This window comes from Myxocyprinus asiaticus, chromosome 42, assembly GCF_019703515.2.
Source record: "Myxocyprinus asiaticus isolate MX2 ecotype Aquarium Trade chromosome 42, UBuf_Myxa_2, whole genome shotgun sequence".
Lineage (NCBI taxonomy): Eukaryota > Metazoa > Chordata > Actinopteri > Cypriniformes > Catostomidae > Myxocyprinus > Myxocyprinus asiaticus.
In genome coordinates, this window is record NC_059385.1 from 10,696,461 (window position 1) to 10,710,831 (window position 14,371).

The 14,371-nt window shown below is 37.9% G+C and overlaps 2 protein-coding genes across 2 annotated transcripts in view; one reads left to right on the forward strand and one right to left on the reverse strand.

Moving 5' to 3' along the window:
* The window catches only part of LOC127432392 (spartin-like), a 471,452-nt gene that overhangs the window by 408,167 nt on the left and 48,914 nt on the right, over positions 1 to 14,371 (forward strand). The gene's annotated exons all lie outside the window — the stretch shown is intronic.
* Positions 1 to 14,371, reverse strand: part of LOC127432385 (protein furry homolog) — an 88,018-nt gene that overhangs the window by 23,340 nt on the left and 50,307 nt on the right. The window contains exons 20-36 of the mRNA XM_051683381.1: positions 14,123 to 14,209; positions 13,606 to 13,865; positions 12,875 to 13,064; positions 12,649 to 12,773; positions 11,654 to 11,711; positions 11,211 to 11,302; positions 10,849 to 11,021; positions 8,539 to 8,699; positions 7,475 to 7,585; positions 6,877 to 7,031; positions 6,660 to 6,759; positions 5,649 to 5,820; positions 2,733 to 2,989; positions 1,264 to 1,410; positions 981 to 1,149; positions 724 to 814; positions 385 to 467 (exon numbers count right to left, since the gene is read on the reverse strand). Coding sequence (XP_051539341.1) covers positions 385 to 467; positions 724 to 814; positions 981 to 1,149; positions 1,264 to 1,410; positions 2,733 to 2,989; positions 5,649 to 5,820; positions 6,660 to 6,759; positions 6,877 to 7,031; positions 7,475 to 7,585; positions 8,539 to 8,699; positions 10,849 to 11,021; positions 11,211 to 11,302; positions 11,654 to 11,711; positions 12,649 to 12,773; positions 12,875 to 13,064; positions 13,606 to 13,865; positions 14,123 to 14,209 — 2,431 coding nt within the window. The remainder of the gene's footprint in view (positions 1 to 384; positions 468 to 723; positions 815 to 980; positions 1,150 to 1,263; positions 1,411 to 2,732; positions 2,990 to 5,648; positions 5,821 to 6,659; positions 6,760 to 6,876; positions 7,032 to 7,474; positions 7,586 to 8,538; positions 8,700 to 10,848; positions 11,022 to 11,210; positions 11,303 to 11,653; positions 11,712 to 12,648; positions 12,774 to 12,874; positions 13,065 to 13,605; positions 13,866 to 14,122; positions 14,210 to 14,371) is intronic.

The following is a 14,371-nucleotide window of genomic DNA, read 5'->3' on the forward strand; positions in this document are numbered from 1 at the left end:
TATATATTTAAAGTTTCAGTTCAAAAGAAATAATGCTAGGAGCTCCCTCTATTTTTGAAAAAAATAATGTTGATATGTTGTTTTCTAGTAATCTTTAAAAGATAATACTGAAATGTTCTGTTTTGCAGTATTTCATTCAACACATGTTCATAAGCATTTAAAAGATGTTTTGTGTTGGCGTTTGTTTTAGTGTAAATCTGGACACTAAAATTTAAATTTTTACTGCAAATGTATAACGGCCCCAAATATCGGTTATCGGTCTCCTTGATTACTAATAATCATTATCAGTTTTGGCCCCGAAAAAAACATATCAGTCGACCCCTACACTGTTCCTCTCAACCCATTCTCTGTACAGGTCAGAGCTCTTTGTCATGATTCACTCACTCTTCTCCTCATCGTAAGAACCTCCTGAGCTGTTGCTATAACGTGATTCCAGGCGGTTATGAGCCCGGGCCGCCTTGCTCAACCTATGGAAACATGCATGCACAAAACACATGTTGGGGAATATACAATTTAAATACAAGTTAAATTTTATATTAAATGTTCATGTATGTTATGGCTGTGTTTGAAAACCAAATGAGATTCCTACCTAGACAGCATTTTTGTCCATCATAGGCATCTATGATATCCAAAAATGCTGCCTAGGAAGGGATCACACTAGGTTTGCAAACATAGTCCAAATGTGGTAAAAGTTACATAAAAAAAAAAGAGTGCAAAAAGTACCTTTCTTCATTTTCTCTGGATATCTTTGCCTCATCTGTCTCCTGGAAGTTCTCCTGTCCGGCCACTACCGTGTTACTGCTAGACGTTGTGCCTTTGCAAAAAAAAAGTAGAAGAAAAAAGAAAGAAAGAAAATAAAATAATAGATCACATATTTTGATATGGAATACATTGCATAAAATACAACCTGTAGATAAACACTAGAGTAATCATGGTAAATTCTAGCTGGGCATTACCTAAGTGAGGTATCCTAGTCTCACCTGACGCCACAACAGAAGTCTTGTTGCTGGCAGTGAAGCGATAGAACGGTGGGTTGTCACAGTGCAGGACTACTGGGTTTACTGGGTCCGTCTGCTGAAGCTCAAAGAGCAGCTCCTCCATGGTTTGAATGGTGTTGTTCCGACACAAATATATTACCACTTTTTTAATCTGGAAACACGAAGGTAGTGACAAAGTTAGTCCATAAGAAGTCCTAATGCAATGTACTAACTAAAAACTGGAGCTCTGATGGGTTGAGTGTGTCTGGGAAAGTGTGTTGCTTACATAAGGCAACAGTGTGGTGTCACTGCTAACTCCACACAAGCTTATAAGGAACTGCAGAGTAATTCTCAGATTGTTGCTCCATTTGTCATTGGTCACTAGAGCATTCCATGTGTTCTCCATCTCAGGACCAGGCACCTCATCTCCATACTGATGAGAAAACACATAGAAAACAACTCAAATATTGTATCATTTCTAACAAATATTTAACAAGTTTTTATGGGGGCATAAAAACAGTCATAATTCAGTTTTACACAATCATTTTCCATTCGCTATCTGACTTCAAACAGACTGATTTTGCAACTGTACATTGAAGAATTTTATATGTAAATAACCTCTGTTATGACTGGCTAACCTCTGTGCTTTTGAAACGAGTAACAATAGCATTGTTCATATTTGTGTTTCCTACAGAAACCCCCCTTTTTACAGAACCTTGTTTATATGATATGTATACTAAAGATAGCCTGATAATACTTTCAAATTATATATATTATTATTATTATTATAGTATTAATATTACTATAAGTGTTTATGTATATTACATATTTGCTCTAGAGCGATGTAGCCTATTAGCTATTTAAGTGTTCTCTTCACCCTGCAGCTGAGCAGGTCCGGTTTTACACAAGGCATTTTTTTTTTCAACTTCTATCTTTCTTTGTGCTGTAGCTATTTTTATGACGGAGCGATACGATATGAAAGGTGGCAAAACCAGATCGCTCCAAAGTCGCAAGCTGGCAATGTTAACAGCATTGTTGATTAGAAACAGTAGCGATAGTTTTAATGCATCGCTCGCTTACAGAGACACGGTACAACACCACTCGCATGTCGAATTAACTCAACATGCTGCTGAAAGCTGCACAAGTGAGAAAGGGAGAGAGGGACGTGAAAGACCTGAATTACTTGAGCAGATTGTGAAATTACAGTTTGATGATAGAAAGACAAGATTATTGATTTGATTTGGTCATCTGTATGGATTGGTTTAACAGTTCTCAGCTAGCCTACATGTTAAAATGAATAAAAGTGCGGAAATTCCCCGCATTATGAACATGGAATATGAGGGATTGATTAAATTAGTGCGAAATACCTGCAATCCTGCGGCAAATTTCAGGCCAAGTAATACTTCTTTTATAACTGAATACATTTGTACGGCTCATTGCTATGGGATCTGGGTAAACCAGATGATCTCATCTCCTCTTCTGTCCACAAAAACCTGGTGTAATAGGGTTGTTTAAGATTTGTATAGGAACTTGTAGTGAACAATGAAAGTGAATTGGCAGCGCTGTAAATATAACACTATCAAACCAACGCGGGGCGCTGCTGCTGAATAGTGGTGCAGGAAACACAGGTTCATATGTAAGAATACGTTAACGCAGTATTCAAACATCATAAATTATCTTAAATAAATTACCTGAGTCATCAATGCAAAGATAACACATTTACGCCAAAGTCATCAATAGTGCAATGCCTCTTACCTTTGCAGTCATGAACATCAGGTTGTTTAAGACCAGTGAGGTGGCCTGTAGAGAGCCCCAGCCATTGCCCTTGAGCCTGTGGGTGATTCCCAGGCTGTCGGCCTGCTCTCTGGCCTCTTCCTCCGGGGTGCACGGGATGGAGGTCGGGGGGAGCAGCCCAGTGTCCACCAGCTCTATGTTGTTCAGCCACGGCAGCAGGTAGCTCAACATGATCTGTCTTCCATTAGGATGAGTGGTGGGGAACCTCTGGCTGACCTCTGCATGTGTGTGTATGTGAGTGTGAATGTGTGTATTGGATAAAAAAAATTGGATTTAGTGCAAGGTAAGAAGTTATATGGCAGTAAAGTAATAGACCAGTCTCAAACTTTTGTATGTAGGTGTTTATTTGATGTTGGTAGGGCAACAGTTTGTTGACAGGCCAAAACATCTGGTCATGAGGTATCCTTTGCAAAGCATGAATAAGGACTCCAGCACACTGAACTGTTTGTTCAGAGCAAAAAAATAAATAAATAAAAAAATAAAAACAGCTGAACAATGGTATACTGTTTGCGAACATTCAGACACTGGCCATGCCGCTGGGGCTGGCGTTTAGAAATAGGGCTGCGACTAACGATTATTTTGATAATTGATTAATCTTCGATTATTTCTATGATTAATCGATTAATCGGATTAAAAAAATGAAATTTTATTTCCTGTTTTTATTAAAATATGATTTTTTAAACAACTGATATGATAAAGGCCACAAGAATTTGGTTTGATTTACATTACTGAATTCATGATTCTATACTCTCACAAATCTTTGAACAAAGCCTGAATCATGAAAAGTTATATTTTAATTTATTATTATTATTACTTTCAGGACATATGCGAAACAGTTCCTTTGCTTGTAAACCTTTACAAAAAGTGCTCATCATTAAAGAGTAAAATGATCCATAGGGCATGGAGTGGGACAACAAAAAAATCAGCCCAGCAGAGGGCAATAGTGACAGGAGAATAGAAATATTAATAATTCTGACCAGCTGAAAAATACATAATTATGTTAGATGCATACAGTATGATTGTACACTGTCACTGATTACATACATTTAAGTATTTTAATATTATAGTTTTTAAAATAGTATTTTTTTCACTGATTACATGTTTCTAAACTATTCTTTTCAAAAAATTGTGTATGCTTATCAAGTAAAATAATGTTTGCCATAGTTAAAATTTACTAGTGAAATCAGACGTGGCATTATCAGGAGGACTTTCAAGTATTAGGACCCATTATTATACATTATATTCAGCATTACATACAGTTTAATATAGTACAATCATCTGTAAACCCTGTGCAAATTTACTCTTGCGCTGAAAAGACTCATCCCGGTGCTCACTGTATTATATGCCCTTACATGAGCAGGAGGAAATACTTTAAAAACCGGCACACCTTGATTGCCGAGACTTCAGTCTGACATCCATGAAAGCTGCACAACTAATTACACTGAAACTGAAATCGTACTATGATGTTGGACAGTTTAATAAAAATTATTGTGCTCCTTTTCTCTAGTGCAATCGGTTTGATTGACGTGGATGCGCTTGCTCATTAATGATTAACGGACACTCGCTTGTGGTAAGAACAAAGAGTTTTGCGAAATACGTGGCTGATTTTGAATTCATAACATGTTTACATTATAAAACATAGAAAATAGCAGTAAAATGTAAGTGATGCGCTGGGGAGAAACAACAATCATGCATCAAACAGCACAAGCACTCTGTCAACGCACCTGATGCTGCAACCGCTCCAATATAAACTGTATGCTTATTATGATCTTCTTTGAAGTTTTTATAAAATGCTCTCAGGTGCTGGACAACTTGGGTCCTGTTTTTTCCGCTTCAACTTGTCTCTGCTGTTTTTCAAACGAGTTTCAGAATGCAACACATTTTTCACTGGGCTGTAAAGTGACGTCAGTGATGGGGCTTCTCCGTGCTTACTGCAAATAGCCAACTAATCGATAATGAAATTAGTTGTTGATGATGATTTCCATTATCGATAATTATCTATTTTATCAATTAGTTGTTGCAGCCCTATTTAGAAATACACTTAAATATGAGGATGCTCAACACTACATGTAAAATATCTAACTAATATGACATAAAATATGTAATCAATGACTTCATGCCTCATTCTATGAGTAGAATTCACATGAGATTAGCAAAAGAAGCCGTTTTAAATACTCGATGATGATTTTAAAGTAATACATATGTAACAGACAATGTGTAATTTGCTATACGCGGCCATAGTATGTGCCGATTATAATATTATCATTTACGATGACACTAATACTACTGCAAAAACGGGTGTTTAAAAGAGTGTTAATGGGTAGAATACAGACAAAAGAATGATGATAGGCATAATGTATCTTACTTTGTTCATATGTTTGAATTGCTTTCGGCTGCAGATGGCACATAAGTGCAAGGGCACTTAAAGAGTATTTGAGTAGATTTGATTCCTTTTGTAGACTAATTTTAAAAAAATCCCATGACATGGTCTTGGACAATGTGTTGATGTGAATGACCGTACAGATGTAGGTAAATTTGCACCAGCTAACTAACAACTCTACATGCTGGTGTGTTCATATTGACTGATCTTAACTGACTGAACGGGAATTAGTTGTCGGCCTCAAAAATGGTGGAGCTACAGGTCACACCTACCGATGACGAGGACCAATGGCAGTAATAAGGTGTTTAGCAGCCGGTAAATTTTTTTCCTAAAAGTTCACCCTGGCGAGCTGTTACGAACCACCAAAAAGAACTCAAAAACACCTTCATTTTAGACAGATTTTGTTCTAAATGATGTCACACCCGTTCGTTCTTTGATTTCGTATTAAGTATGCAGGGGCCTTAAGTGTATAACACAAACAGACTTGCACACCATACCTGAGAAAAGAGGCAAGGTGAGTTCAGGATACATGCAGGCCAGTTGGTTTGAGAGCTGGGAGAGAGAGACGCTGTATAATGGCGGTAAAGCACCATGTGTGCCGTACAGGATGTTTCCTGGTTTCTGCCCCACAATCCTCTTTGAGTAAACAGATAACTTGGTCTCCAAAACCTGAGTAAATCACAGAAAAAAAAAATAGGCTTTCTGGGTCTCTGTGTCATAATTGTAAGCTGTGATAAGTAATACATGTCTTACACATAAAACAATTCAAACTAACTATAAAAATGCAGGTTAAAGGGACAGTTCACCCAAAAATGGAAATTCTCTCATCATTTACTCACCCTCATGCAATCCCAGATGTGTATGACTTTCTTTCTTCTTCAGAAAACATACTAAGATTTTTAGAAAAATATCTCAGCTCTGTAGGTCCATACAATGCAAGTGAATGATGATCAGACCTTTGTAGCTCCAAAAAAAAAAAAAAAATCACATAAAGGAAACATAAAAGTAATCCATAAGGTTCCATATCTTCAGAAGTTATATAATAGGTGTGGGTGAGAGTCAGATCAAAATTTAAGTCCTTTTTTTACTCTAAATCTCCACTTTCACTTTTTCATTTGAATGTCACGTGGTGCCAGTTCATATGTGAAAGTGAAAGCTAAAGTGGAGATTTAAAGTAAAAAATGACTTAAATATTATTGTTTCTCACCCACACTTCTGAAGATATGGATATGGATCCTTTATGTGATTTTTGGAACTACAAAGGTCTGATCACCATTCACTTGAGATATTTTTCTAAAAATCTTTGTTTGTGTTCTACTGAAGAAAGAAAGTTATACACATCTGGCATGAGTGTGAGTAAATGATAAGATAATGTTTTACTTTTGGGTGAACTATCCCTTTAAGCCTTGATTTAAAAATTCTAAATGAAGAGTTGCTGTTTATGATGAAATTATTAGTCCAAGATCAATATTAATCTGTCTCTGGACACATTTTTTGAGGTCAGGTACCTGCATGAGTTGCATGGATATCTCATAAATCTCTCTGCTGGTGTCAGACGACTTAAACAGCACCAGGTTCAAAAGGGTCACAATGTCACATGGATAATTCCTAAAATAAAGAAAGAACGAGAGGTGAAATAGAGATTTAAATGTAATTTATGACACAAAGCTGTTCTATTTGACAAAAGGGATTATGGTGATGATCATGATGAAGGTTTTCTCATACCTGCTACCGCACACAGTGGCAATAGCCTTGAAGCATCCGGAAGCAAGCTGGTATGATCCAGTGAAGCAGCGATCCACAGCCCAGTTAAACAGATTGACCTGATCTGGGTTCAGTTCCAGGAGCAAGATGACAACTTCACAGCCCAGACGGTGCACCTGTAGCCCAGTGGACAGAAGTGTAAACCAAAATAGTGCACACAGTGATTTTGTGTAAATAAGGATGAAAATAAAATAAGTATTTAAATTGTCTTTTCGCATAATTTTGAGAGAGTTAAAGTTATTCCAATCTTGACATTCAAATAAATGTACACCTTTTAAATAATATAAAACAATCAAGATTATGGTACTTAATTATTACAGTAGTTGACAACCCAGAACCAATAAAGTCAAAACAACAAAGGCATACGAAAGAAAATACATTCACAGGCTAAACCTAACAGACAGGCTTCTAGGTTTAGTTTTAATGAATGCGCTAAACCTGATGAAAAGCAGCTGTTAAATTTAAACAGGAAGACTGTTGAACATCACCGCGTTTCAGACAAGGACTACAGTTGACACAGAAACCATTCCAGCAATAAATACAGTAAGAACTTGTTTACCCGGAGATCGTGGCAGGCCAAGATATTGTCCAGCCACTTGTAGAGGTATCCATCCGTAGAAAGGCCCACATTATCAAACACAGGGCCACAACATAATACCGCTGACATAGCCTGGAAGAAACCACACACATGCACAAACCTTACAAAAGTGTTTTTTTTTTCTCAAAAGAAATCTCACATACAGCACACACAAAAGCTGCATCTTAGTTTTGGAACTGACTTTAAGAAATCATACAAGTAAGACAAGAGTGGCCTATAGAATGAGTTCTTAATACAGGCATTTTTTATTAATAGGAAAGTCCAGGGAAGGAAACAATGGAGAGAACGGGAATGGCAAAACAACAAACCGCTAGAGCACGAGTCCAAAAGGTATAACCTTTTAAAATTATCATTTATACTGAGCCAAAGTGCATGAAAGAATTACTACAGCAAAATTATTTTCACACAGCCAAAATCTTAAAGTCCAACAAACGAGCCCCTGATGCACACCTGCCCATTGCTGCGTGAATTAATGCACTCCTCTTAAAGCTTAAACACAAAATTCTTCTCTCTAATAGTCCTGATCCTTCGTGACACACAGAATGGGCTTTTCACACCTTGCACTAAAAAAGCCAGAGCATGTAGCACCTGCCAATTCCATGCCTGTATGGACAATAGGGTGCAGTGAGCTTGGGGAATTTTTCCACGAAACACTCGCCAGTTGTTAATTGAGCATTCACGTACTTTCCAGATTGGATATCAAAGGTTTCCACTTGATTTAGCGCCGCTGACATGACTGTATCATTTCTTTCTTCCACTGAAATGAGACAACCGACTGCACTAAACTGAACTGTGATGGCGATTAATCAACAGTTCTCTTCTTTTTGTTTTAACAAAACTTCCCCTGTGCTCTTAAATTTCGAGACGTATGAATATGCCAAGTTTGAGGGTATAAAGGACCATTCATTTGAGGATGTGACTTAATCTGTGTTTGATAAAATGCCTTATTGGTAATTTCAAATACTAGATTTCTGCAGAAAGTGACCATAAAACTATCCCTTATTGTGTAGAGACTGTGAGGTTACCTTCAGAGCGCAGTACTGGTATCGTGTGATCTGGTGGTTACGATCGCTATAGCGGTCAAGGGGTGTGAACATGACACTGAAGGGACCAGCCCACTGGCTGAAAAGAATGAAGAGGTGATGCCTCAGGCTCTGCTGGGGGAACAGTAACCGCCTGTTGTGGACTAAAGACAAAACACATGAATGAGACTTTGGGGAACAAACACTATTACATACAAAGGGTTGTTTGTTTGTTTGTATGTATGTATGTACTGTATCTATGTATGTATGTATGTATGTATATATACATACATACATACATACATACATACATACATACATGTATCTATCTAGATTTAAAGGACATAAATGCTGATGAACAGCCCTGAATCACAGCTTTTGATCTGAAAGCAGTTAGCTCGCACAGGCTGCTTGGTGGGACGTGTGTCAGAAGGGGTGTTGTCCTTTGTTGGTTCGAGGGCCTTTGGTCAGTCAGCACGTATTAATCAGAGTCAGCACAGTTCTATTCAAAGCTCTGCTCCGGGCCCTCAGTAAGTGACTCACCCACAGTTAGATCCTTTTGAGCCTTTGAAAGGGCGGTATCTTTAGATAACCTTAGACTCCAAGAACTGTGTAACTATGGGTTTATTATATCAACTACAATACCTTACCTTCTTTCATTAAAGTGATAGTTCACACAAAAATGAACACTCTCTCATGATTTACTCACCCTCCTGGCATCCCAGATGTGTTTGACTTTCTTTCTTCTGCAGAACACAAATGAAGACTTTTAGAAGAATGTTTCAGCTCTGGAGGTCCATACAATGAAAGTGAATGGGTGCCAAAAAATTTTGAAGCTCCAAAATCCACATAAAGGGAGCATAAATGTAATCCTTATGATCCCAGTGTTAACTCCATGTGTTCAGACACGATATGATAGGTGTGGGTGAGAAACGGATCAATATTTAAGTCATTTTTTTTATCATAAACTCTCCTCCCTGCCCGGTAGGGGTTGATATGCACGAAGAATTTGAATCACCAAAAACAGAAAGAGAAGGAAAAATGACTAAAATATTGATCTGTTTCTCACCCACACCTATCATATCGTGTCATATCATAAGATATTGATTTAACCACCAGAGTCGTCTGGAGTAATTTTATGTTGCCCTTATGAGGATTTTGGAGCTTCAAAATGTTGGCACCCATTCACTTGCATTGCATGGACCTACAGAGCTAAAATATTCTTCTAAAAATCTTCGTTTGTTCAGCAGATGAAAGAAAGTCATACACATCTGGAATGGCGTGAGGGTGAGTAAATAATGAGAGAATTTTCATTTTTGGGTGAATTTACCCTTTAAGTTCTTTTCTCACTAGAGAATTTTTAGTATTCAAAAGGAAAAGATTGTACTGAGATGCTTATGAAAGTCAAGAAATTTAAAAGTTTCACAAAAGGAATAGCTCTCATCATTAACTCACCCTTATGCCATCTCAAACCTGTCTGACTCCTTCTGCAGAACACAAAGGAAGATATGTTCATAGATGTATGATGTGTTTATTTCCATGCAATAAAAGTCAATGGGGTACAAAACTTCCATGCTCCAAAAAGGTCATAAAAGCAGCACAAAGATAATCCATATGAATCAAGTGATTGAATCCATGTCTATTGGAGCACTGCGATCGGTTTTGGGTAAGAAACAGACCAAAACGTAAATCAGAATGTTTCACGATAAATCTTGCCATTAGCATTCTTCTTGGCGCGTTCATGAGAGAAGCTCGATTACACTTCCTTGCACTTGACCGTTTAGGAGCTCAAAACTTTTGGACCCTATTGACTTGCATTGTATGGGGATAAACACATCATACATCTATGAAAATAGTTTTGTTTGTGTTTTGCAGAAGAAAGAAAGTCATACGAGTTTGAGAGTGAGTAAATGATTAGAGAATTACTGTTTAACTTTTGGGTGAACTACTCATTTAAAGGGATAGTTCACCCAAAAATGAACATTCTGTCTTTATTACTCACCCTAATATTGTTCCAAACCCTGTATGACTTTCTTCCATTCATGGAGATATTTAGCAGAATGTTAGAGACGGACAGGGTCAGTCACCATTCACTATCATTTATGGAAAAATTATGCAATGTAAGTGAATGGTGACTAAGGCTCTTATTCTGTGTGTCCTTTTCACGGTGGAGAGAAAGTCATTTGGATTTGGAACAACATGAAGGTGAATAGATTATGACAGAATTTTAATTTTGAGTGAACTATTCCGGATGTTTTATTTTTTTATTTATTTTATTGCATTTTCCAAATGCACAGTGTATGGCAGTCTTACCTGGTACACACTGGATGAGGTTGGCCACCATTCCACTGAAATGAGCTCTCATGTCTTTCAAAATGTCCAGCTCTTTGTCATTCTCTGCTTCTAAGAGCATTCGAGTCAGATCCACATACTCCAGGAAGAGGGCTCCTAGAGCCAGAGAATCTCTCTCCAATGCCCCATTTGTACTACAGAGAAGAAAAGACAGATTAAAGCAGGTGTAGAATTTTTTTTACAAGACCTTCCTTTACTTTTTTTAACACACCAAAGGAAAGGAACTCAATTACTTGTGAAAGAAGATCATTTTTAAAAAGTTAAACACAAGATTTAACTACTTCAGAACACAAAACTAGTCTGAGATCAACAGATAAGTTCACCTGTCACTAATGACCCCTGAGTCAGCCAATAGCTCAAAGATACGTAGCAGCTGCAGTCGGAGCAGATCTCTCCGCTCTCTGCGCTTCTTATTCTACAGACAGAGAAAGAGACAGTTCCTTTAAAAAAGTAAATATATTGTTTCTACTGGTCAACTTAAACATTTCCTCCATAAATATTACTGACCATACCCAGTGACAAAATATGCACTTTCTTTCTCTCTTTCTTTCTCATTTTATCATTGGCCTCTTTAAGGTGATGCAATGAAGAGGGGACATTAAATTATTAAGTGGATGAATAGGATTAAGACACACTGCAGGCCAGTTTTGAACCTGCATCACCCACATTAGCACAACTCCAATGCAAAACATGGATCCAACAATACACATTCTGTTAATCTTTGGCATTTCCAAAATCAGCTGGACCAATGGGACAGGGTCCTTACCTCAGGCCTTCTCTCCAGAGCTTCTTTCATTAGAGGATGAAGCTCTTCCACCAACTCCCTGATCAAAAACACAACATATACATAACAGTCATGAGAAATAATCTCACAGCGGTAACTCCTACTTGAAATCGTTAATAACTTCAGATTATTAACCGAAACAATGACATAACTTGTGTGTAATAAGACAACTGTGCTTTCCGGCCTATTCATACTATGTCCGATCCAACATGAAAGTTTGGTAACATGAACAGTTAACAACATGAAAGCATAAAATGTTTGCAAAAATTTTTGCATCAAAACTATTCACATCAAGTTTGATGCCAAATTTTTTAACACAGCCTGATAAAGTCTGGATAAAGTTTTCAGAAAGTGAGAGTTTTTTCTGCATCTGAACAATAAAACGATCTCAAATCTAGCTAGTCTCCAAAAAAAAAAAAAAAAAAAGATATTCCAAGTACAATACTGCAGTCTTTTTAGATCATAGACATGCATTGTTTTGTTTTAAATCTTGTCATGCATTTTATTTAATGTGACTATGAATTCATAACTTACATAAAACAAGCTATGATAGTGTGTCAAGAGTTTGACAGGTTTAGATTCATGATCAGATTCTGAAATGTTCTTAATCCATATCTTGGGTTGAAATTCTTTAAAGTTGCATTAAACAACACTTCTATAGGAGTTCTATAGAAATGTCCACTAGGAAGTAACGGCACACGTCAGAATGGTATGACAATGATTTCTGCCATCTCATTTAACACATGCCTCACCTGCTGTTCTTTTAATTAACTGTTCCCAAACACTTCACATTTTTTACAAACACTTTGGTTGCTGTTTGTAACAGAAGACCCCTGCGGCAGCCGAAATAATGAAACGTGCTTTGATATGACTGCTTTAAAACTGCTATGAAATTGCCCAGGTTTACGAATTTAACTACGGTTATGAAAAGCTTTTATGATTATGCTAAACAGGAAAAGAATGAGAAAAAGCATTACCTAAACACAAGGGAATTTGTTCGTCCAAAGCCGAGCACCAGAGACTCAGTGATCTCTAAACTCTCAGATCTCATGAGAGGAACCAGCTGCTTTAGGAGCCAAGCCACTGAGGGTGTACCTATCACCTAATCAAACACACACAAATACACATTTTCAGTGACAAACACTTTTCTGAATTCTGATTTCAGTGACTATGTTGAGGAATACCCTACTGTGGGGGGCATACCTTATTGTCATAAGTGACGCTACCATCAGGTGTGGTAGCCATGATCTCAGGCGTGGAGGCTCTCAGGTGACCCGGACTCATGATGCTGGGTTTGGCAACACCGAGGCACAGTATTAGGTAATTTCTCCATAACGTCACATAGCCATCAGCTGGACCTGGCGTACTGGTCTTTTTGGCATAAACTGGACTGCTGCAGGGTGCGTTCCAAAGAAAGGTGTTAAGACAGTAATTTCCAAACCATGTCCAAACCAATGTCAATTTTGAAACTCTTTCCCCCCTGAAAATATATGCAGTTTTCACCCCAAAATACTTTGAAGAGACCCTGTGAAATCAAAATTGGCTCTTTGGGGCTTTTAGTCCATGTCTGTTACTGTAGATTTGAGGCTTTCTGTATGGTAGTGTACTCCTAAATGTTGACAATTTAAGGAAGTCTTTCTTTTCCAGGAAACGGACCACAAATATTGATGATGCATCTCACAGATCTTTCCAAATCTTTGTCCAATAAAATGCTCTCTAGAATGCAAATGTTGCTCCTAACAAGAAGCTAGTAGCAAATCATGATTCATGGCTGTGATGTAAACTAAAGGCTACTTGCCATATTTAAGAATGGGATAAGCCATTTGATATGTCCCGCTTCAACTTCAAGTTTAAATAGGATTTATGTCAAGACAGGAGAGAAACCTGGGCTTGTCAAGAGATTTTATAAGCATAAAGATGATAGGAAAACTCACTTTGGGTCGACAAGTGGCATGAGCAGCTGCAGGCGTGTGAAGGCATAGGGCCAGGCGTAGCTGAGTGCCGTGGAGCAGTGCTTTGGGAGGTGCTCAGGCCTAAGGAAGCTATACAGGCACAGCACCCACGGGTCCTTCACCGACTGGGCAAAGATCCACACGTGAGAGGGGCTCTTTACATCGTAGTGGCTGTTAACAAGGCGGGCATTCCACTCCACCAGCCACTGCAGGTCCACGTGATGACTCATGGGCAGGGTGGCCTTCACAAAACACTGGTTTTAATAGTTGCGCTTATAGAACAGAGCAAGACTTGAAATGTGTTCAAAATGGTGCATTAGTGTTATGACTCTTAACAGCTATGCATTTGTGATTAAATTCTATAAAAGCCTTGTGGCTTAAAGCACAAATACATTTTTTGCAAGTGATTTCAATACCACACTAAGACACACACATACACATATTAAAATGTGGATACACACAGAGAAAAACATCAACAGCTTTAATGGGGAATGCTTACAGAGTCTGAAACAGCCACATGAACAAAACTGTCCAGCACGCTGGGGGACAATTGGTCCATAACCTCGATCATGGGCTTATCGTCATCCTGAAAGTAGAATCACACAACAGTCATAAGGCTTGTGTGTTGGATATGTTTATGTTTCACTAACAAATATAGTATTGATTAGTATTGCATCTGATACCAATCAACTGCATGTGCTTGTATGTTTTTATCCAGTTGTTCACATGACATCATTCTACTCTATTC